Consider the following 25,110-nt stretch of genomic DNA (forward strand, 5'->3'; position numbering starts at 1 on the left):
TGGATCCCACGACAACAGGACAAAACAGGACACATGAGTGAGACTACGTTGCCTTTTCAAACGAGTCCCGGCTTTGCATATACACTCATGCTCATAAATTAAGGATAACTGCAGAATGTGGTGCCACACAAAGTGGCTCTACACAAAACTGGCGCTAATAGCATAGGCACATAGGAAACACACACATGACACACATCTGTAAGTCCACAGTATTGGTGATAAGTAGAGAAAACCGTCCCGAAACACATGTGCTACAAAACGCCACTGGTTCCTACGCATGTACCCCGATATCAATATGGGATATGATCACCATGCACACGTACACAGGCCGCACAACGGGTTGGCATACTCTGGATCAGGTGGTCGTGCGGCTGCTGGGGTATAGCCTCCCATTCTTACACCAGTGCCTGTCGGAGCTCCTGAAGTGTCCTAGGGGTTTGAAGACGTGCAGCGATACGTCGACCGAGAGCATCCCAGAAGTGCTCGATGGGATTTAGGTGTGGAGAACAGGCAGGCCACTCCATTCGCCTGATATCTTCTGCCTCCACGATGGCAGCTCTGTGGGGCCGTGCGTTATCACTCATCAGGAGGAAGGTGGGACCCACTGCACCCCTGAAAAGGCTGACATACTGGTGCAAAATGAGGTCCCGATATACCTGACCTGTTACAGTTCCTCTGTCAAAGACATGCAGGGGTGTACGCGCACCAGTCATAATCTCACCCTCCACTATCAAACCACGATCTCCATACAGCTCCTTTTCAAGGACATTGAGGGGTTGGTATGTGGTTCCTGGTTCACGCCAGATGAAAACCCGGCGAGAATCACTGTTCAGACTATACCTGGACTCGTCCGTGAACATAACCTAAGACCACTGTCCCAATGATCATGTACTGTGTTCTTGACACCAGGCTTTACGGGCTCTCCTGTGACCAGGGGTCAGTGGAATGCACCTTACAAGTCTCCGGGCAAATAAACCATGTCTGTTCAGTCATCTGTAGACTGTGTGTCTGGAGACAACTATTTCAGAGGCTGTGGCAAGGTCCCAAGCAAAGCTACCTGCAGTATTCCGTGGCCGTCTGCAGGCGCTGATGGTGAGATATGGGTCTTCTTGTGGCGTTGTACACTGTTTACGTCCCCTACTGTAGCGCCTGGACACGTTTCCTGTCTGCTAGAATCGTTGCCATAGTCTTGAGATAACACTTTGTGACACACGGAGGGCCCGTGCTACGACTTGCTGCGTTTGCACAGCCTCCAGTCGCCCTAGTATTCTACCTCTCATAACGTCATCAATATGTGTTCTTTGACCCATTTTCAACACACAGTCACCATTAGCATGTCTGAAAACGTCTGCACACTTACTCGGTGCACCGTACTCTGACACGCACCAACATATCTCTGCGTATGTGGACTGCTGCGAGCGCCACCGTGCGACGACCGCAGGTCAGATGCACCGCATGGTCATAGCCCGAGGTGATTTAAACTCGCAAATCGCCCACCAGAGCGTTGTTTCACAATGTATCAGCATTATTCTTAATTTATGAGCATGGATGTAGAATCAAGATGGTCGTACCCGTTTCTGGAGCCTCCGAGGAGAACGAACTTTGCCAGACTCAATCCGTCATCTTCATATGGGTCCAGCGCTTCGAAGGGTACAACTGCATATGCAACACGATCACGTCTGGTTCTCATACCCGAGCATTTAGACTGCAGCTGTCACATTTCTGAAACGTTAGGGCTGGTGACTGTGTCTTATCTTCGAGGTGTCCGTGTCGCTGCCTTTCAACACAACGACGGTAGACCGCTTGTTGCCGGTGCTGTCCTGACCAACCTCGATCAAGAGGGTGTTCGAATGTTGGCCTAGCCAGCACGTTCTCCTGATCTTTCACTTACTGAAAATATCTGGTCGTGGGTTACTGAGAGGCAGGCGCACCATCATTCAAAAATGGCTCTGAGCACTATGGGACTTAACAGCTATGGTCATCAGTCCCCTAGAACTTAGAACTACTTAAACCTAACTAACCTAAGGACATCACACAACACCCAGTCATCACGAGGCAGAGAAAATCCCTGACCCCGCCGGGAATCGAACCCGGGAACCCGGGCGCGGGAAGCGAGAACGCTACCGCACGACCACGAGCTGCGGACGCGCCATCATTCTCCAGACACTATAATTGATGAGTTCTGCACCTACATCTTCATTCAGATTCATATACTCCGGGTCTCTCACCTGACGGTGAGTGGCAGAGGGTAGTTTGTGTCAATTCCCCCCTTTCTTCTTCGAATGGTGAATGGTCCGGGGGAAGAACGATTGCTAGTAAGCCTCCGCGTGAGCTCGAATCTCTCTCATTTCAACTTGGTGATGTTTTCGTGGGATATAGATAAGGGAAGCAATATATTGGTTGGCTCTTCTAGGAGTTTACACTCTCGAAATTTTAAGAGTAAACCACACAGTGATGCAGAACGCCTCCCTTTTAGCGTTTACCAGTGGAATTGGCAGAGTATCTACGTGACACTTTTGCTCTTACTGAATAAATCGATAACGAATCGTGCTGCTCTTCTGTGGGCATTCTCATTTTCTCTGCCAGTCTTAACTGGGATAGTGGCAGTCGCAAGTATTGCTGAAGCGACTGCAGGAGTTGAAATTGGATAAACAGCGTATCTGGATTAGTCAGTGAAATTCAGTTCGACTCATTGCTGAGCCGAGCAGAGCCACTGCTGCTTCCAGAGTTGGCAGCTGTGTGTACTTAATATCACATCCTGTACACCCGTCAATGAACTACGAATTTACCCCTGTATTCTTCCTACTATACTGCTTATGCGCAAACTGTATTACTCAACGGCCAACTCAGTCCACAGTACGAGTTGCAGGTCGCCTATCTAACGCTTTCCAGTAAGGGAATATTGACATTCAGTATTTCATTACGTTTCTGACTCCATATAGAAATTTAAAATGCTGTTGCAGTATAGTGATTAAGAGGTATAAACTGAGGGGACAAAATTCATGCGATAGCGATATGCACATATACAGATGGCGGCAGTATCACGTACACAAGATGTAAAATGGCAGTGCATTGTCGGAGCTGTCATTTGTACTCAGGTGATTCACGTGAAAAGGTTTTCGACGTGATTTTGGCCGCACGACAGGAATTAACGGACTTTCAACCCAGGATGGTAGTTGAAGCTAGAAGCCACGAACATTCCATTTCGGAAGTTGTTAGGGAGTTGAATATTCCGAGATGCACAGTGTCAGGAGTGTGCCGAGACTACCAAATTTCAGGTCTGCCTCTCACCACGGGCAACGCAGTGGCCGACGGCCTTCACTTTAACAACCGATGGCAGCGGCGTTTGGGTTGTCATTGCTAACAGACTTGCAACACTGTATGAAATAACCGCAGAATTCAATGCGGCTCCCCCCGTCGGACGTTCGAGTCCTCCCTCGGGCATGGGTGTGTCTGTTGGCCTTACCGTAATAAGTTAGATTATGCAATGTGTAAGCTTAGGGTTCGATGACCTCAGCAGTTTGGTCCCATGGGAACTTACTACAAAGTTCCAATTTCCAAATCGATGCGGGACGAACGAGGAACGTATCCGTTAGGACAGCGCAGCGATATTTCGTTTAATGGGCTATGACAACAGACAACCGACGCGAAAATCTCTGCTAACAGAGCGACATCGCCTGCAGCGTCCGTCCTGAGCTCGTGACTATATCGATTGGACGTTAGTCTATCGGAAAGCCGAGGCCTGGTCATATGAGTCCCTGTTTGAGTTGGAAAGAGATGAGGGTAGTGCTCAAGTGCGGTGCGGACCTCACGAAGCCATGGACCCAAATCGTCAACAAGGCCCTACAATAAATGTCGTGTGACTAGGACCTCCCGTCGGGTAGACCGTTCGCCGGGTGCACGTCTTTCGATGTGACACCACTTCGGCGACTTGCGCGTCGATGCGGCTGAAATGATTAGGACAACACAACACCCAGTCCCTGAGCGGAGAAAATATCCAACCCAGCCGGGAATCGAACCCTGGCCCTTAGGATTGACATTCTGTCGCGCTGACCATTCAGCTACTGGGAACGGACAACAAGGCACTGTGCAAGTACATGGAATGGACTCGGCTCTCTGGTCCGACTGAACCAATCATTAACTGGAAGTGGTTATGCTCGGCTACTTGAAGACTATTTGCAGCCATTCATGGACTTTATGTTGTCAAGCGACGATGGAATTATTGTGGATGACAGTGCCCCATGTCATCAGGCCAGAATTGTTAGTGATTTGGTTGAAGAGCATTCTGGACAATTCGAGCGAGTAATTTGGTCACCTAGATCGCTCGATATGGGTCCCATCGAACATCTATTGGGCATAATCGGGAGGTCAGTTCGTGCACAAAGGCTTCCAACGGCAACACGTTCGCAATTATGGACGGCTATCTATGGAGCATGGCTCAGTGTTTGTGCAGGTGACTTCCAACGGCTTGTTGAGTCATGCCACGTCGTGTTGCTGCACCACGGCAAGCAAAAGGTGATCCGATGCGATATTAGGAAGTCTCTCATGACTTTAGTCACCTCAGTTTAATCTTACTTTAAAGGTTAAACACAATATGTCAAGTAATAAAGTGAGAAACGTTGTATATGTCTTGAGACAGCGTAGGCCGGCCGCGGTGGCCGAGCGGTTCTATGCGCTTCAGTCCGGAACCGCGTAACTACTACGGTCGCAGGTTCGAATCCTGCCTCGTGCATGGATGTGTGTGTTGTCCTTAGGTTACTTAGGTTTAAGTAGTTCTGAGTTCTAGGAGACTCACGACCTCAGATGTTAAGCTTCATAGTGCTCAGAGCCATTTGAACCATTTTTGAGACAGCGTAACTGACGGCGCGGAAATTATCTGCTACCACATTTTCACTGTTCATACAGTAAACCTACAGCATCGTGCAGTACATTTTAATACACTACTTGCCATTAAAACTGTTACACCACGAAGATGACGTGCTACAGACGCGAAATTTAACGGACAGGAAGAAGATGCTGTAATATGCAAATTATTAGCTTTTCATAGCATTCACACAAGGTTGACGCCGGTGGCGACACCTACAACGTGTTGACATGAGGAAAGTTTCCAACCGATTTCTCATACACAAACAGCAGTTGACCGGCGTTGTCTGGTGAAACGTTGTGTGATGCCTCGTGTAAGGAGGAGAAATGCGTGTCGGTCGCGGTGGTCTAGCGGTTCTAGGCGCGCAGTCCGGAACCGCACGACTGCTACGGTCGCAGGTTCGAATCTTGTCTCGGGCATGGATGTGTGTGATGTCCTTAGGTTAGTTAGGTTTAAGTAGTTCCAAGTTCTAGGGGACTGATGACCACAGCAGTTAAGTCCCATAGTGCTCAGAGTCATTTGAACCATTTTTTGAGAAATGCGTACCATCACTTTTCCGACTTTGATAAAGGTCGGATTGCAGCCTATCGCGATTGCTGTTTATCGAATCGCGACATGGCTTCTCGCGTTGGTCGAGATCCAGTGACTGTTAGCTAAATATGGAATCGGTGGGTTCAGGAGGGTAACGCCGTGCTGTATTCCAACGGCCTCGTATCACTAGCAGTCGAGATGACAGGCATCTTATCCGCATGGCTGTAACGGATCGTGCAGCCACGTCTCGATCCCCGAGTCAACAGATGGGGACGTTTGCAAGACAAGAACCATCTGCACGAACAGTTCGACGACGTTTGCAGCAGCATGGACTATCAGCTCGGAGACCACGGCTGCGATTACCCTTGACACTGCATCAGAGACAGGAGCGCCTGCGATGGTGTACTCGGACGAACCTGGGTGCACGAATGGCAAAACGTCATTTTTTTCGGATGAATCCAGGTTCTGTTTACAGCATCATGATGGTCGCATCCGTGTTTGGCGACATCGCGGTGAACGCATATTGGAAGCGTGTATTCGTCATCGCCATACTGGCGTATCACCCGGCGTGATGGTATGGGGTGTGCGACCGAACCGCTGAATCTTTCCATCAGTAAATGGGGTATGTTCTCCACTGACTCGGTTGTTTTAACCCCCTCCACTGACGGAATGACCCACTTCCCAATTCCGTATGTATAAAACCAATACGGACTTGTAGCTGTCACGCCTTTGCGCTTACTGCTACGTATTTTAACTGTAAATAGCTCAGTCCCAATGGTAAGAGGCAGTAGTGAATTCACGTAGTTAATATTTGAATCCAGCACAGCTGCCACAAGCTCAGCTCACTTTTACTCCACTCCTACCCTCGCCGTTGCACCACATTAACTAGGTGCTACGTGGACCTTGCTAAATTCACTTGCGTATACATTTTTGACCGTTACTCGCCAGTATTTACCTAATGAATAGTACACTCCTAACCGGACTATTTCCCTAAGAGCTGTGATGATTGAACGGGTTCGATCCAGGGCCTACAGTGCCCTACAGTTCACACGGTAACACTGCCTACCTGACCCACTTAACTTGGTAGTGAGCTTATGTATCCAATCACCACTGCTAGCAGCAGTGGATAATCCTATCAGCACGACGAGAGCAGCAGACTTACCGTCGAATCCTCCTGAAAATACTTATAACTACGGTCGCCAGCTCTGAAGGAGCAAAAGAATAAATCAATTTTTGGGCTTGTTTCAAAGTGAAATGGCTTGAGTTGAATTTAAACTTAATTCTGAATATTACTATTTCTGATCATTCTAGATGATTCTACAAAGCAAATACTCTCTCAATTTCTGTGAGTTGGCTTGGTAATTACTACCAAGACAGGTTATGCAACTTCGGTTAACAAAATTCTATCCTTCAACTTATTTAATGATTTTGGATATTACTCTTTGGACCATTGATACAGAATTAGTTAAGTGTTAAGTGACTTTACTTGAAAGGTTGCTCAGAAAAATTTAAGTAACTGTAAATAGGCGACTCATTCTGGTGTGACCATTGCTCTTTTCAACATTCTTATACGCTAAAGTATTCTACAACCAAAAGAATTGTAAATGAAAGAGGCGATGGTGGCCTCAGTCTGATTTCACTATACTATGTTTGAGGTTACTACACTTTACAATGAACAACATGCGTCGTAATTTTACTCATTACTATATTCTGTCCTCTGCACTTGCATGAAAGAAAACTGGTATTCTCCTTTTACATGTATACAAAGTTCGACTTAACAATTGCAAGCAGTCTTGCCTTGGCTAGACGTGTTGGTGCTGGTGGTGAGATGCCGGTGGCTAACGCAGCTCTTCACGCCTCATGCCCTTAATGGCGGCTGGAACTATGAGCTGTAGCACTCGTATAAGCTACTGCACGTCCGCCATAAAATCTGGGCACAGGAACTCTTACAATCAGCCCCAGTGGCATAAAGGCGGCTTCAACAACCATTCGTCGCGTTTTACTCCAAAAACGGCGACGATATTCGCCTCTTCGCTGTTGCACAATCACTTTTGCGTGAGCACAGTTACGCACGTCCGATCACGTCAACACTCCCCAGGCCATTTCATTGTTCAGTCCCTGTGTCTCCAGCTACCCCTAGCTACGCTCGTATCACCAAGAGTGGGGGCGTTCCCCTACCACCTTTTTACCGAAATCATTTAGTATTTAAGAATATTTATATTTACTACCCTGGAGTCCATACCAGTCATAATAATTTACTACTAGCGTTTTACAACATTAAATTATACAGTAATAACTTATAATTACCAAGAAAAAGAATACATTTGACTCTGAGAGCTTAGTGCATTGTCTGACAGCGCTAATTCCCAGTTTCGCCAATAGATGGCATCAGGGTGCACTCCCTGGCAGTCTCACACAAGCGCGCCCGTTTCCGACGCGCGGGCTCCAAATTACTGTCAGCCCACCATCATTTCAGTTCCGTTACACATGCCCCACTTCTTATTGAAGTATCTTACAGTGATAATTCAATAAGAAGTCTCTCCTATAATGAATCTGAAATGTTCGATAAGCTTTTTACCAAGGGTTTTCCCTTTCTTACTGATACACCTCGATACTTATATTACATATTTAAAATTAAACACCAATTCTTTCTCTCTTTCCTGCTAAACATTACATAAATGATTTACATATATTCTTTCCAATTTTCTTACTTCTAAACACAGTACACTTTAAACATCTTTTTTTTTTTTTTACAAAGTTTTAAATACACTTCTTTTATCTCAGGCAAGTAAAATACACGTTATGCGCCTATTACTTTGTAGCCCGTCCTTTTCACTTTACCTCCTCACTTTTCTACCTCTTCCACAACACTTATTTACACATCTATTAAGGCTTTCTTAGAAGCTCAGTCTTTTCCAGTCTGTTTAGTCTCTACTTAAATTAGAAGTTTCATTAGAATACTGCAATATATTTTAGTGAGCATTTACCTTTCACATAGAACAAAAGAAACACAACTATTTACATATTGGTTTACTTTAATATTTATTTATATATTTATTTTCAATCTGGTAGAATTCGTGGTTCATACCTTTTGAGATCCACTATGTTTCTTACTCCCAGGCGTTTGCCTGTTAATGGGTACTCTAAATAATAAGCATTCACATTGGGTATGGACACTATTTTAAATGGTCCATTATATATATATTTAAATTTGCTGATCTCGTTATTAATTTCACTTGACTTTTCATGTGTTTTTACAAGAACGAGATCACCTATTTTGAATTTGGGATTCCTTACTTTTTCGTCGTGACGACGAATTCTCGCATCTGCTTGTTTTCTCATCTTGTCTTTTACTAAGTTCTTTTTACTATCATAATCTAATTCAACTCTATTTGGAAATTCTAGTAGGTCTTCTACTAGACTTTTACTCCTTGTCTTTTTCAGGATTTCTTCTGGAGTAAATCCAGTGCTCTCGTTTGTTAATGAATTCATGATTTCTTCGAATTCACTCACATACGTGCCCCACTTCTTGTGGTTACTATGGCAGTACGTCCTAAATAACCGACCTATCTCACGCATATATCTTTCTGCCGGATTGCTTGATGGGTGATAAGCTGAGATATGTACCACTTCTACCTGTTTCTCAGTTACCCCATCCTTCCACATTTTTGAGCAAAACTGAACACCATTATCTGATAGTATTCTCTTTGGCTTCCCTACTTTCACAAAATAATCACACACCATTTTATCATACACAGCTCTGGCAGTAGCTTTTCTCAAGGGATAAAGCTTTATATACTTTGAGAAAAGTTCAACTGCTACAAATATGTACACAAAACCCCCCATGGTTTTCGGTAATGGTCCAAAGATATCTACTGCTACTATTTCTAATACTTCATCAGGTTTTATTGATTGCATGGGCCCTTGGTTAGTTGCATTTGTTACTTTCGCCTTTTGGCATAGATCACAAGATCTTATCCTCTGTGCTACCCTTCGTGCCATGTTGTTAAAGGTAATGCATTCATCTAACTTATCGGTACACTTCTGTGCACCACAATGGCCACATGCCAAGTGAACATAATCTATCAGCACTTCAGTGTGTTGTTCCGGCCAACATACTCTCCACTTCCCTGGATTATTTAATCTTTGAAGATACAGTACACCTTTATGTATTTTATATGAAGCCCTTATGTTAGTTGCGTCCGGATTGTCAAACTTGACCTTTACCGACTTGAGTGCATCATCATCACTTTGATATCTTCGCATATTCCGACATATTTCCCTAATTTTTTCTCTTCCTTCCGCTTTTTTGAAGTAATTCACCTCAAAAACATCTTCCCTATTCTTTACACTTTCTAGTGTCTCACATCCTTCCGGTAATCTCGACAAAGCATCCGGTACTGCATGTTCTTTCCCTTTAACATACTTGATCTCTATGTCAAATTGTTGTAAAAACAGCGCCCATCTGGTCAACCTGTTATGTAACAATCTGCAGTCCTTCAAAAATATTAAAGCTTTGTGGTCTGTATGGACCACAGTCTTATGTCCCCATAAGAAAAGTTGAAATTTCCTAAAACCCCATACTATAGCTAAAGCCTCCTTCTCTGAAACTGTGTAGTTTCTTTCGTACTTAGACATGGTTCTACTCGCAAATGCTATTTGTCTATGAGTTTTTTCCCCATCTATCATTACCTCCTGAAATATGGATACTCCCAATCCATAATCTGAACTATCTGTTGCCATGTGGAATGGTTCACACAGGTCAGGGTGTCATAACTTTATGTTTTTAGCCAAATTGTCTTTTAGCCGGTTGAATGCTGTTTCACATTCCTCAGTCCATATATACACACTGTTCTTCTTAAGTAGGTTGTTCAGATGTGGGCTATTGAACACTTGATCATCCACATACTTACGATAAAAGGAACAAAGTCCTATAAACGACTTTAGTTGTTTTTTTATTCTTGGGAGCCGGACAATTTCTTATTGCTTTGACTTTGTTGGGATCCTTTTCAATTCCCTCTGGTGTTACTATGTGACCTAAAAACTTTATTTCTTTCTTCACAAACTCGCATTTTTTCAGGTTCAGGGTCATTCCTCTTTTAATTAAAGCTTTGAACACCCTGTCGCATAACTCCATGTGCTCTTCCCATGTCCTTGTAGCAATTAACAGATCATCTACATAAATCGTGATTAGCGAACTAAGTTCACTCCCTAAAATTTTGTCTAAAGCCCGAATGAACACTGAAACGGAAGTATTTAGGCCAAATGGTACCACTGTGTAATGGTAGCATTTGCCATTGAATAAAAATGCCGTGTACTTCCTAGACTCCTCACTTAATGGGATTTGCCAGTATCCTGCCGTTAGGTCTAAACTAGTCATGTACTTTACACCATTAAACTTCTGCAATAAATTATCTATGTTCTCTGGACGATCCAACTCCCTCTTCGCTACTTTATTCAGAGTACGAGCATCTATCACTATTCGTACACTTCCATCCTTCTTACCTACTATCACCAATGGGTTATTATATGGGCTAGAACTCCGTTCAATGACCCCACATGAAACCATTTTATCTATTTCTTTTTGAACTGCTTCTTTCTTAGACAAGGGTACATTATATGGTGGTTTAAAGAAAGGTTCATGTTCCTCTACCTCCATGCAGTACTCATAATTTATCACTCGTCCCGGTTTGTCCGAAAATACCTCCTGATTTTCTTTCAGAGTTTGCCATAGATCCTCCCTTTGGGCATCAGATAGTCCTTCCGTTTTATCCACTACATTTCGAAGGAGTGTCTCCTTATTTCCATCTTCAACTATCTGCCTCACCAGAAACCAATCGAATTTTTGACCTATTCCTGAATCATGATCATCTCTAAATTCTACCCATCTGAGCTGGTTCTCTTCCATTACTCTAGATGATTCAAATGGTATTTCTAATACCGCACTATCAACTGTACAAACTATTATCCCTTTGTCACAATCTATAATTACTTTTTGTTTTATTAACCAGTCAATGCCTAAAATGATCTCGGCACTGAGCTCTGGAACTACTAAAAATGCATTAGAAAATAGCTTGTTTTTTATCTTAAATTCCATCATCACTTGATGTTTAACAGGTTTACTACATTTCCCTGTCGCTCCTATCACTTTAACACCTGTTACTGGCATCATGACTACTCCTCGTTGCTCTTTGATCATCTCAAAAAATGCGTGCGAAATAGCACTTATTTGAGCACCCGTATCCAACAATACATATAAATCGTACCCACATACATTAATAGGTAGGATTGTTTGCATCCTATTGTCCTCTTTCATACTTTCTTTATCTTCCCATAATAAATCCTTTTCCACCGCCAAGTCTTGCCATATTAATTTTCCGGTTTTTATACTGACCATTCCATCCGGAGGTTTCTTTCTCCTTTTCATCCTAAATTCTTTCACCACTTTTTCCAATAGTCCTTCGTCTAGGCTCTTTAATGCCATCGCGTTATCATTCGAATCTGTCATGCCTGAACTCTCGGTTGCGGAATCGGAAACTTCCTCTATTTCTTTTTCTCCCTGGATGCTTTCTGATGATTCTGACGATAATTCCTCCTCCTTAGAAATATGACCTCCTTCGGGTTCAAATAATTCTCGCAAATTACAATCCATTTCAATACTTTCCCTTTGTTGGATAGTGCATTCGCCACTCTTACTTTCATTATTTTCCCCTACTAATGGAATTCCAGTCTCACTCAACTCATTTGCTTCAGTACTACAGGGATGACAACACTCTTTCTCTTGGTTAGATACACTTTCTCTAATTTCTTTAAAAGAATCTTCATCACAGTCATGTACTCTTGCTGTCACTAGGTACACATCATAATCGGTATGGCTCTCTAACACTGTCATATTCGGGTCCAAATTAATCACTTGAGTGGAAGATCTTTTTAATTGTGCTGGCTGGCTTTTGAGCTGATGTATATATTCTGCATACGAGGCAATTTCTGAATCGGCATGCGTCTCTGCACTATGCCCCTTTTTCTTATCCACCCTTTCCTCTTTAATTACTTCTCGATGCGATTCGTCGACTATTCGTACGAACCTTTTAGCATAAGTCACATCACTCCTCCCTTGCCCCTGCCTCTCTGCACAGTTGCCATCCCTACCGACAAACAACGCCTTCTCTGACTCTTCCTTCATCAATTCGTCACTCTGACCGCGAATTGTACTTCTTTCATTCACGTGAGCCTTCACATCCGACCGATATTCTTTTCCTACTTCATTTCCCTTAATTCCTCCCTGCTCTCTCTCCTCTGTTTGTATCCCTGCATTATACTTCGCAAAGTTTCGTTTATGTAACTGCTCTTCAGGCGAACGACGCACTATCCTACTATAGTACTGCCTACTCCGATCTTCCCTATATTTGGGCCATTTCTTTCTTTCCGCGCGCGTTAGGCCCTTGACCTGCGCGGTATTTAGTTTTCCTGATTTTGATAATGCATCCTGTTTCCCTGATAGTGTCCTCTCCCTCGCTGAGAGTTACCTTCTTGACCTCTTCCTCTCATCATGTTAATTTGCGGTTCATTCCTACCACCTTTTACTATTCCATTCTGATTTCTGAAACCTCGAAACTCTCTAGTTTCACGCCACCTATCTTCATTCTCGATTTTTTCTAAAAATTCATCGAATGTTCAATGAGTGCCTCCTACATAACGCTTTGAATCGTCAGGTAGCTTTTTCCACAACTCCCACACTATCTCCGATTCTGATCTACGATCTTTAAGATACTCCAAACGCTTGAACCATCCTTCACAGTATTCTTTCATGAGCCCACGCCCATGTTCTGGCATTCTGGCGACAACGAATTCTCTCCACAACCTATCTCTCTGTTGTGTGCTCGAGAATTCCTCAAGGAACTTTTCTTTGAAGTCTGTAAACTTCAAATTGTCGATATCCAAATTCAATCCCCAACGTTTAGCATGACCTGCTAAAGCGTCTATTACTAAATTAATTTTTTCTTTATCCGACATGTCTGTTGGTAAGACACGTTCACAATTTTTTATAAAATCCATTGGATGCCATCCACCTTGTTTCTTTTGAGGATCGTATTTTTCCTCCCTACTCAGTATTTCCGATTTTTGCATTACCAATGGGATACCACTACAGTTAAGAAACGTCTGATTCTGAACTTGCTGACTTAATAATTTTATCTCATTATGCAGTGTATTTTCCTGCTCCTGCACACATGCATCAAAACTCAACATGGTATTGCGCAGTGTTTCAATATCAGCTGCCGTTTCTTTAACAATCTCTTTCTTTAGAACTGGTACTATCACCTGTAATTTACTTTCAATTATCGGTTCTAATTTTTCACTAACCAAAGGTTCCACTGATTTCTCTATTCTCTGAATTTCGGTATCAAATCTTTTCTCTATTTCTGTAACTTTTCTCTGAACATTTGTTATTTCAGCCCTAATGCTATTTACTGATTTGTTTACCTCTGTGATACGTTGGCTTTGCGTATTCAAAATATCTAAATTGGCTTTTATTTTACCAGATAGGTTTTCATCCAATTGGGATATATGACTAGCCATTTCTGCTTTCAAACTAGCATTCCCTTCTTGAATTTGCGCCATCATCCTATTTAACAAACTTGTTAATTCCATATCCTCTCCCTTGTGACTTGCATCCACAGATACATTGGGTTCACTTTTCACTACCTTTGGTTTCACTTCCCGTTCCTCCTGTCTTATGGGTGTGGATTCATCTGTAAGATTTTCCAACCCTACAACAGTATATATGGTCCCTAATTCTGGGTCTGACCTTGTAATGTTTTCGTCTTGCTTGTTACTATTCGACTCCATCTTATGCTGCTGTATTCCGTGCCTAATAGAAATGTTTATTAAACCAAGTATTACTTGTTTAACTCCTAGTATTGCACTTTCTTTTGCTGCTTTGCAGGTTGTCGTCTTGAACTTACCAATTGTGGTATATTTGTCTAAAACAGAATTTTAAATTTTAAATTTTCTTGAAACTACAAGTTTATATAAAACACTTTTATTGCAGCCATTATTCTACAAACTTGGTTAGTCCTGTCACGGTCGCCACATGCGACCGAACCGCTGAATCTTTCCATCAGTAAATGGGGTATGTTCTCCACTGACTCGGTTGTTTTAACCCCCTCCACTGACGGAATGACCCACTTCCCGATTCCGTATGTATAAAACCAATACGGACTTGTAGCTGTCACGCCTTTGCGCTTACTGCTACGTATTTTAACTGTAAATAGCTCAGTCCCAATGGTAAGAGGCAGTAGTGAATTCACGTAGTTAATATTTGAATCCAGCACAGCTGCCACAAGCTCAGCTCACTTTTACTCCACTCCTACCCTCGCCGTTGCACCACATTAACTAGGTGCTACGTGGACCTTGCTAAATTCACTTGCGTATACATTTTTGATCGTTACTCGCCAGTATTTACCTAATGAATAGTACACTCCTAATCGGACTATTTCCCTAAGAGCTGTGATGATTGAACGGGTTTGATCCAGGGCCTACAGTGCCCTACAGTTCACACGGTAACACTGCCTACCTGACCCACTTAACTTGGTAGTGAGCTTATGTATCCAATCACCACTGCTAGCAGCAGTGGATAATCCTATCAGCACGACGAGAGCAGCAGACTTACCGTCGAATCCTCCTGAAAATACTTATAACTACGGTCGCCAGCTCTGAAGGAGCAAAAGAATAAATCAATTTTTGGGCTTGTTTCAAAGTGAAATGGCTTGAGTTGAATTTAAACTTAATTCTGAATATTACTATTTCTGATCATTCTAGATGATTCTACAAAGCAAATACTCTCTCAATTTCTGTGAGTTGGCTTGGTAATTACTACCAAGACAGGTTATGCAACTTCGGTTAACAAAATTCTATCCTTCAACTTATTTAATGATTTTGGATATTACTCTTTGGACCATTGATACAGAATTAGTTAAGTGTTAAGTGACTTTACTTGAAAGGTTGCTCAGAAAAATTTAAGTAACTGTAAATAGGCGACTCATTCTGGTGTGACCATTGCTCTTTTCAACATTCTTATACGCTAAAGTATTCTACAACCAAAAGAATTGTAAATGAAAGAGGCGATGGTGGCCTCAGTCTGATTTCACTATACTATGTTTGAGGTTACTACACTTTACAATGAACAACATGCGTCGTAATTTTACTCATTACTATATTCTGTCCTCTGCACTTGCATGAAAGAAAACTGGTATTCTCCTTTTACATGTATACAAAGTTCGACTTAACAATTGCAAGCAGTCTTGCCTTGGCTAGACGTGTTGGTGCTGGTGGTGAGATGCCGGTGGCTAACGCAGCTCTTCACGCCTCATGCCCTTAATGGCGGCTGGAACTATGAGCTGTAGCACTCGTATAAGCTACTGCACGTCCGCCATAAAATCTGGGCACAGGAACTCTTACAATCAGCCCCAGTGGCATAAAGGCGGCTTCAACAACCATTCGTCGCGTTTTACTCCAAAAACGGCGACGATATTCGCCTCTTCGCTGTTGCACAATCACTTTTGCGTGAGCACAGTTACGCACGTCCGATCACGTCAACACTCCCCAGGCCATTTCATTGTTCAGTCCCTGTGTCTCCAGCTACCCCTAGCTACGCTCGTATCACCAAGAGTGGGGGCGTTCCCCTACCACCTTTTTACCGAAATCATTTAGTATTTAAGAATATTTATATTTACTACCCTGGAGTCCATACCAGTCATAATAATTTACTACTAGCGTTTTACAACATTAAATTATACAGTAATAACTTATAATTACCAAGAAAAAGAATACATTTGACTCTGAGGGCTTAGTGCATTGTCTGACAGCGCTAATTCCCAGTTTCGCCAATAGATGGCATCAGGGTGCACTCCCTGGCAGTCTCACACAAGCGCGCCCGTTTCCGACGCGCGGGCTCCAAATTACTGTCAGCCCACCATCATTTCAGTTCCGTTACAGGTGCCATTGGTTAGACGTCTTGGTCACCTCTTGGTCGCATTGACAGCACTTTGAACAGTGGACGTTACATTTCAGATGTGTCACGACCCGTGGCTCTACCCTTCATTCGATCCCTGCGAAACCTTACATTTCAGCAGGATAACGCACGAACGCCTGTTGCAGGGCCTTTCTGGAATACAGAAAATGTTCGACTGCTGCCCTGGCCAGCACATTCTCCAGGTCTCTCACCAATTGAAAACGTCTGCTCAACGGTGGCCGAGCAACTGGCTTGTCACAATACGCCAGTCACTACTCTTGACGAACTGTGGTATCGTGTTGAAGCTGCATGGGGAGCTCTACCTGTCCACCCCATCCAAGCTCTGTCTGAGTGAATGCCCAGGCGTATCAAGGCCGTTATTACGGCCAGAGGTGGTTGTTCTGGGTACAGATTTCTCAGGATCTATGCACTCAAATTGCGTGAAAACGTAATCACATGTGAGTTCTAGTATAATATATTTGTCCAGTGAATACCCGTTTATCATCTGCATTTCTTCTTGGTGTAGCAATTTTAATGGCTGCAAAATGGTTCAAATGGCTCTGAGCACTATGGGACTTAACATCTGAGGTCATCAGTCCCCTAGAACTTAGAACTACTTAAACCTAACTAACCTAAGGACGTCACACACATCCATGCCCGAGGCAGAATTCGAACCTGCGACTGTCGCGCTGGCGCGGTTCCAGGCTGTAACGCCTAGAACCGCTCGGCCACCACGGCCGGCTTTTTAATGGCCAGTAGTGTATATTACTGTTTTTACTACTAACTCTATTCGTGACACATTTTGCAGACAATTACTTCGGATATCACTGAATGTACCTGTGAAATTATATCACTTCATGAGGCATATTTTGTGAGATATGATGCTTTACACGTGGGAGTTCGATTCTGTAAAAAATGGGGGTTGCGGTTTAATGGTAAGTAATATTCCGTTATTTGATGTCCTCCGTCCCATGGCCCCCAGTGTAGGATGACTGACACGTCGCTACTTCCTTGTGGAGGGGGCAGGTAGGGGGCTGGCCACTGGGGGACACAACATAATGGCGTCGCGGCGGCGTCGGGCAGGCGTCGCGGCCAGGGAGGGGACTCGAGCCGGGCGGAGCGAGGCGAACCCTCCGACAATAGCCTCAGCCGGCGGCCAGTAGCCCGCGCGCCGCCCGCCTGCCAGCATGGACTCGTGGGGGACGCTCTCCGTCAACATCGGCGCCACCGCCGACAGCCTGGCGCGCGACGACGGCGGCAGCGTGCGCCGGGCCGCCAAGACGGTACGGCTCGCCGCTGCCCCCTGCTGCACCCCACACCTCGCCTCATCACGGCCCCGCATGACCCCGGGAAAAGCCTCCCTCCCTGAACGGCGCATTGGACGCGTCGCGGCGGAAGCCACGCACAAACCCGTACGGGGCTGCGACTGCCATTACTCACGACCTGATGCCAGCTGGAGCCTCCGTGGCTGGCTGGAGCCACCACTACCATCGTGACTGGATCACTCGACTCAAACACTCAAGTTGCTATCACGAAGCTGTGCTTTATAGCATCTGTGTAATATCAAGTGACATTCCTGGAACAACCTCTACATCTACATGACTACTCTACAATTCACACTTGAGGGACAAGGCAAAGGATTCCTCGAACCACCTTCAGATTATTTCCCAACCGTCCCACTCTCTAACAGAGCGTGGCAAAAAGGGACTCTTAAATCTTTCTGTACGAACTTTCTCTTATTATATCGTGATAATCACTTCTTCACATGTAAATTGGCGGCGATAAAATATTAGTGATTGAAATTTCGCGAAAAGATCTCGCCGCAACGAAAAACGCCTTTGTCCTAATCATTGCCATCTGAAGTCCCTTGACACTCCCCTATTTCGCGATAATACAAAACCAGCTGCTCTTCTTTGAACTTTTCCGATATCTTATGTCAATCGTTTCTGGTAAGGATCCTATAGAGCGCGCCATAACTCTAGCAGAGGATAGCTAAACACAGTGTAGGCAGTCTCTTTAGTGGATTTGTTGCACCTTCTAACTGTTCTGCTAATAAAACACACTCTTAGGTTCACCTTCCCCGCAGCATTAGCTATGTGATTGTTCCAACTTAAGTTGCTCGCAATGTAATTCCTAGCTATTTAGTCGAATTCACAGCCTTTAAATTTGTGTGCTTTGCCGCGTATTCGAAATTTAACGGATTTCTTCTCGTTCTCATCTGGATGACCTCACATTCTTCCTTACTGAGACGCAACTGCCACTTTTCGCACCATTCAGATATCGAGTCTAAGTCATTTTCCTATTGGTTTTGACCTTCTGATGACTTTACTATACGGTAAATGACAGCACCATCTGCAAAGAATCTAAGGGCGCTGGTGAGATTATCTCCTAAATCGTTCATGTAATGTAGAAAGAGCAGAGGGAATGCCGGATACCACTTCTGTTTTACTCGATGATTTTCCGTCCAATTACTACGTACTGTGGCCTTTCTGAGAGGAAATCTCGGATCCAGTCACGCAACTAAAGCAGTACGGTGTCAAAAGCCTTCTGGAAATCTAGATGTATGGAATCAATCCCCCTGTCGGTAGCACTTATTACTTCACGCGGATAAAGAGCTACTTGTTTGACAAGAATGAGCCGCGCGGGATTAGCCGAGCGGTCTAGGGCGCTGCAGTCATGGACTGTGCGGCTGGTCCCGGCGGAGGTTCGAGTGCTCCCTCGGGCATGGGTGTGTGTTTTGTTCTTAGGATAATTTAGGTTACGTAGTGTGTAAGCTTAGGGACGGATGACCTTAGCAGTTAAGTCCCATAAGATTTTACACACATTTTAACATTTTGACAAGAATTATATTTTCTGAATCCATGCTGACTGTGTGTCAATAGATCTGTTACCACCGAGGTAATTTATAATGTTCGTACACAGTATATGTTCCAAATTGCTACTTCAAATCTACATTAGTGATACGAGTCTATAATTCAGCAGATTACTCCTATTTCCTTTCTTGAATATTGGCCTGACCTTTGCAGCTTTCCAGTCTTTAGGTACGGATCTTTTTTCAAGCGAGCGGTTGTATATGATTGCAAGTACGAGGCTATCGTATCAGCATAATCTGACAGGATTAAGACAAAGTCGATTTTTCGTTGCGCCGAGATCTTTTCACGAAATCTCAATCACTAACTTTCTCTCTGAAGGTGAAAATATTTTATCGTCGCCGACCTACTTGCCTTTATTAAGTGCTTTAATCTGCTGCGCTACACCGAGGATATATACTTCTAAGACACTCCTGTTGGCAGTTGTTCTCGATTCGAATTCAGGAATACCTACTTCGACTACTTTGGTGAAACAATTTCACAGAACTGTTTAACAACTCCTCTTTAGCGGCGCTGTCATCGGTCATCCGTCTGTCATCCATCACGCAGGAGCGACAAAGATACTTGAATCCGTCTGTTATCTGCAGTCTGACTTCATCCACCCCTTACATCAAACCAAAGATACTATCGACCTCTGGAGCACATTTCTTTTAGGGGCCTAAAGCCTTAGTGAGCCTTGACAGAGATATTTTGTCACAGTCAGCATACGTATTACTGCTATTGTCTCAAAGATAGTTGTGTGGCGACTATCGCGAGGTGTCAATAGTCGTCTGCTGCTGAGTAAAAAAGTGATGAACAAATTCCTTAGAAACAAGCGGTAATTTTGTTGTTTCTGTAAAAATGGGTCCACCAGCCGTTTACAAGCTAATTGCGCATCTGTGTGAACCACAATGGTTTCCAGTTTGAAATATTATCCTAGTTAGAAGACATATTTGAGAAATAGAGTTTTCGATAAAGTCCCCTTCTAAATGAGTTCAAATTTCACTCGCACCCTTCGTTAACAAGATAGTGGGTGAGCACAAAAGAACTTAACACTTTTAAAAATTCAGAGAATCGAAACAGTGTAGTATTTTGCACACACGTTCACAAGGAGCCACACAGCAGAGTCTACCTGTATGGCTCGTACGAATAATCTGAGGCGAACGGGTGCATTCGTAAACAAAAGCTTGATCACGTTATAGCAGCATCCCAGTAAAGCCCACAGAGATCAGTAAGCTGATCAAGTCGTGAGCGTCAGGTACAACAAACACCCATTCCCGAGATCCTGAAGGACACACCAGCGCTTCTGTCGTGGTGTACTTGCCGCTTTCTGCGTTAGCACTCTCTGGCTGCGGCAACTTCCAACAAACGAATTGTGCCCATACGTAAGAAAATAAATTCCAGAGATATCCTATTAACAGCTCAACGTTTGAAGCGAATAAGTTGTACCGTTTCATTTCTTCAAATTTCTGAAAGTGAAAATTTCTTTTGCACTCAACCTGTATACTTCTTTAGCACGCTACACGCTAGAATTTACTGTTTACATGTAGCTGCTGAGGGACGTGGTTCATGTGTCGTCCTCGGACTTGGATAGTTTATTATTAGGGATCACTTTTTTTAAGCTTAATAAAATAGATTTTAGTCCTTTACTTTCTTGGAATAGCCCTTTTTATGTTTAAGCAAACTATTGTAGCCTTTTTGGAATCTTTTAATGAAAAATACAATAAACACTGATATTAACAAAGAAAATTTTATTATATTTTTGACATAGTTATTATAGTTCTTCGTTGAAAATGAACAGTTAAATATTCCTTCCATAGGCACTCGAAAAAATGGATAAACAATTAAGGTATTTACCTCTGCAACAATTATTTTCTCTTTATAACATTTTAATGAAAATTATTTTACTGAAAAATCCTTTTCATATATCGCAAACTTGAGTTATGTACCTATCTATGACCACAATAAGTATCCTAAAGCTATAACTAACATGAAACTTTATAGTTTTTCTCAGGAAATTTTCAGCAATCGATATATGTTTCAAAAAACTCATCTCACTGAACTGCATTAACTGGTTTTTATTAGTGTACGGATTTCGGTTGTAAGCCATCATATGCTACGAAAATCACTTAAAACATTTTATTTGCCACGAATATTGAAACACAAAGCATTGAACATTTTAATCCACATGAAACACGCAATAAAAACTTATTTGTAGCAATTACAAGTGCAGCAATCATCCTATTCATCTGAGATGGCAACAACAAATACATTTGTATTTGTTATTGTCTTCTCTTGTGCCACTGTACATAATTGATTTGTGTCCAAAAAATTGAAGAATGTATTCTGATACCACAAAATTATGCCGTTTACTGCAACACCGGAAAAAATGATTAAGCAAATTAGGAAATAAATAGTTTATGAGGAAATTCTAAGTTCCACAGCAAGGAAGCTACCTGGTTCTAAGTACCAAGAAGAAAGTTTCTACAAGCTGATTCTTGCAGGGAAGAAAACGACAATCACCCACTGTTAAAATGCTATTTACTTGCACAAATGCCGTCGTTAGCGGTTTTGAACCGATACGTTCATCTTCAGCGGCTATTCATGTTTAGCCGACCGCGGTGTCCAAGCGGTTCTAGGCGCTTCAGTCCGGAACCCCGCGACTGCTATGGTCGCAGGTTCGAATCCTGCCTCGGGCATGGATGTGTGTGATGTCCTTTAGGTTAGTTATGTTTAAGTAGTTCTAAGTTCTAGGGGACTGATGACTTCAGATGTTAAGTCCCATAGTGCTCAGAGCCATTTGAACTATTTTATTCATGTTTACATTATATTTGTTGTTGTATACATTAGTTGTACGCGGTTTCTTTTCCAAGAAATGATGTAGACAACAACACCGTCGATGAAGCACCAGTGTGTTGGCTTCTCGTTCCAAGAGTTGGCTGATTTCACGCCATAAAATAATTGTTTTTACTGTTTCCACAACTCTGGACTTCTATTGGGAAGGCTCTCAAGGACTTCGTAATTTATGTTTTTCTTTAGGACAGTTTCTTCAAAAATGTCGTTTCTCGCCACAGGTTGGTCCAGTTTCAACCGATGTGCCGTCTCCTATAACTTTCATGGCGACGGGAAGCTTTTGATTATGAGCAGCATTAGAATAACCAGGTGGCTCTCTCAGTGTAGACATCATGAGATCTAAATTGGACTCAAAGTCCTTTAAGAGAAATGCAACCACTGTCACAGTAACTATGGAATAGATTTCAAAAATGCTCCAAGGTTGCTCATGAATATTCACTTGTTTTTCCCGTATTGTTTCGTATCAATACGCTTTTCGGGATCATCCCATCATCTGATAACCATAGAGTACACAGGTACGAGTGTAACACGACTTTGACATACCGGTCGCACATCTTCAGTTGAACCTTAAACTCGACAAGTTAAAAACTTAATACCAATCTAACAAGTTTAAGAATAGGTCTGCACTATTTGAACTAGTGGCCTATTTTGCCCAGCTAGGCGCAATGAAATCTAGCGTTAAGCCCGTTAGGTTCCTTGTCGGTATTATGTTTTTAACTGATGAAGCTTAAGCTTCAGTTGACGATACACGGCTGGTATGTCAAAGTCGTGTTCTAAAAATGTACTCTATTGTCATCAAATGATGGGATAATCCCGAAACACGTCATGACAAAAAACAATAAGGAACTTCACAAAAATTAAAAAAAAAAGTGAATGTTCATGAGAAACCTTACAGTAGTTGCTGGTAAACCTTTTGGGATGTGAGGTCGCGGTCTAAGAAACTCTTCTGTGCCTGACGTTTCGTCCAGGACTGCGCTGGACATCCTCAGAGGCGCTCCTCCGCTGAGTATTGCCGACTGACCAGTCGGACGCCCGAGAGCGATATATATATATATATATATATATATATATATATATATATATATATAGGAAAGGGGGCGTGGTCGAAGGAACACGTGATGAGCGGGGATAATCCTTGTCAAAGATTAACTATCGATTGTCGTCTTGTCAAAGATAAAATTGTCTAGCGATTCTGCAGAGCTACTGTCCATATGCCGCTAAGTTTCATCGCCTCCTCTTTCCTATTAAAATTATCCTGATGCTTATATCCCGAAAAGTTTACCAACAGCTATGTCATCCGGTCGTGAAGACCTTCATTCTACAACCTTACACTATTTTAAAATCTGTTTCATGACATCTTGGGAGTCACAATTAATTTATTAATTACCTACAACTTGACAATATGGGAAACAACGCGTTACTTGTCTTATTGGCAGAAAGAACATCGTTTTAAATTTTGAAATTAATCTAGATTAGTAGCTCCAGATGTAAACATGTAGGAAAATACTGGGTGAACTGGACTTCCAACGACAAAATTTCAGAGGTTGGTCAGGTATATTTTCAGACGTGAGTGTTTTGGTACAAGAGTCCCTTGGTCTTCAATGGTTCGTTTCAGAGAAGTAATGTGATGATTTTTTATTCTATTTGTTACCTCAGTTACCTTTCTTTCTGTGAAGCAGCTTGTAATAAATTATGCAATCATGAAAACGTGCAGCACTAAACAGTGAGTAGGTGCATATGGACAGATGCAAAGGCACTGCGATGCTGTTGTCGTCCCTGCAGGAACAAATCACCATAGAGTTTTTATGCCGGTCTTCCGTTGCATGCAGTGAACTGGTACACGAGATACGAATCGGTAAACTCAGTGCCATTAAACCGTTCCATAAGGCTTATGTATCAATGGTATCGTGAAACTAACACTGCCGGGAAAGAACCGAGAAATCCTCACTGCGGTTTGTGGGAGAAGAGTAGACTGGGCCTTTCTGTTGGCAGCAGTTTCTTTCTTACTCCCAGCCTTATCCCGTGTCTTCACGGTGTCGACATATTAATCTGCTGTTAGTCATAGAGGGTAGCCAGATGCCCTTTCTGTCACCACCCCTCTACCCCCAGGGACAGAATCTGTGTACTTCATCTGTCTGCGTCTAATGTTATCCGTGTGGACGTACGAGAATGTTTTCGAAATTTTTGCGAATCGTGTAACTGAAACGGGACGTGGATACCAGCCCAGTATTCACTTTGTCGGATGTGGGGAACTGCCTAAAACCCTATGCAGGCTGACTGGCACTCCGGCACACCGGCCCTCGTCTTTGATCCGTTGGATCAGAGTAACGCTCTACCCAAACTACGGTTCTGTAGTTTTGGTATGCTGCATAAATGTCCTAGAAATTTTAGGATTATGTGAAGTATTGATAGCATTGGTATGCAAAGAAATAAACGAATGTGTGAGAGCAACTGGGAGCCAACGAATCAACTTTGTTTTTTTTTTGTTTGTTTGTTTTGCACGTAATTAGAACCGCACGTCGTTCAGTGTTAGTCCATTACGTATGTTATATCCGTACAGAATATTTATTGCATTTTATAAGTAATAAAAATTAATTGCTCGCCTAAACTCTGTGCTTTTATGTAACCGAAGCAATTGATTTCGTTGCAAGTATAGTTTGCATGCGCAGACATAAAAAATGTATATAACTATCATTGTTATTTTGTGCTTAATAGAGCACTCTTCATCATAATCAAAGGCAAGAGTTTCCTGTTATTACTGATAAGAACAAAAGTTGTTCCATAGAGTATAGAAGCGATGTTTGATGTGCTTCTGTTTTGTGGTGTTCTCTCAGTTTTATCTTTTTTACTTTTTTATTTTTTGAGGAAATTGCGTTTCCTAGCGCTGTGTAATAAATCTGTATTGTTTTTTTTCATTTCTACTAAAACGTCGCTCTATTTCACATAAAAAATCAACAATTTCCGAATAAAACCTCCATTTAACATTAACAGTTTCAGTTTTG

General features: G+C 42.8%; 1 protein-coding gene across 2 annotated transcripts in view; it reads left to right on the forward strand.

Annotated features, from left to right (window-relative positions):
- Window positions 1-25,110, forward strand: part of LOC126175491 (F-box/LRR-repeat protein 2) — a 708,226-nt gene that overhangs the window by 365,540 nt on the left and 317,576 nt on the right. The window contains exon 1 of one of the 2 annotated variants that reach the window (XM_049922313.1): window positions 17,548-17,689. The exons of the other annotated variant lie outside the window; for it this stretch is intronic. Coding sequence (XP_049778270.1) covers window positions 17,594-17,689 — 96 coding nt within the window. The 5' untranslated portion in view covers window positions 17,548-17,593. Of the gene's footprint in view, window positions 1-17,547; window positions 17,690-25,110 lie in introns of those variants that run through there. 2 annotated transcript variants of the gene reach the window in all.

This window comes from Schistocerca cancellata, chromosome 3 (genome assembly GCF_023864275.1).
Source record: "Schistocerca cancellata isolate TAMUIC-IGC-003103 chromosome 3, iqSchCanc2.1, whole genome shotgun sequence".
NCBI classification, from domain to species: Eukaryota; Metazoa; Arthropoda; class Insecta; order Orthoptera; family Acrididae; genus Schistocerca; species Schistocerca cancellata.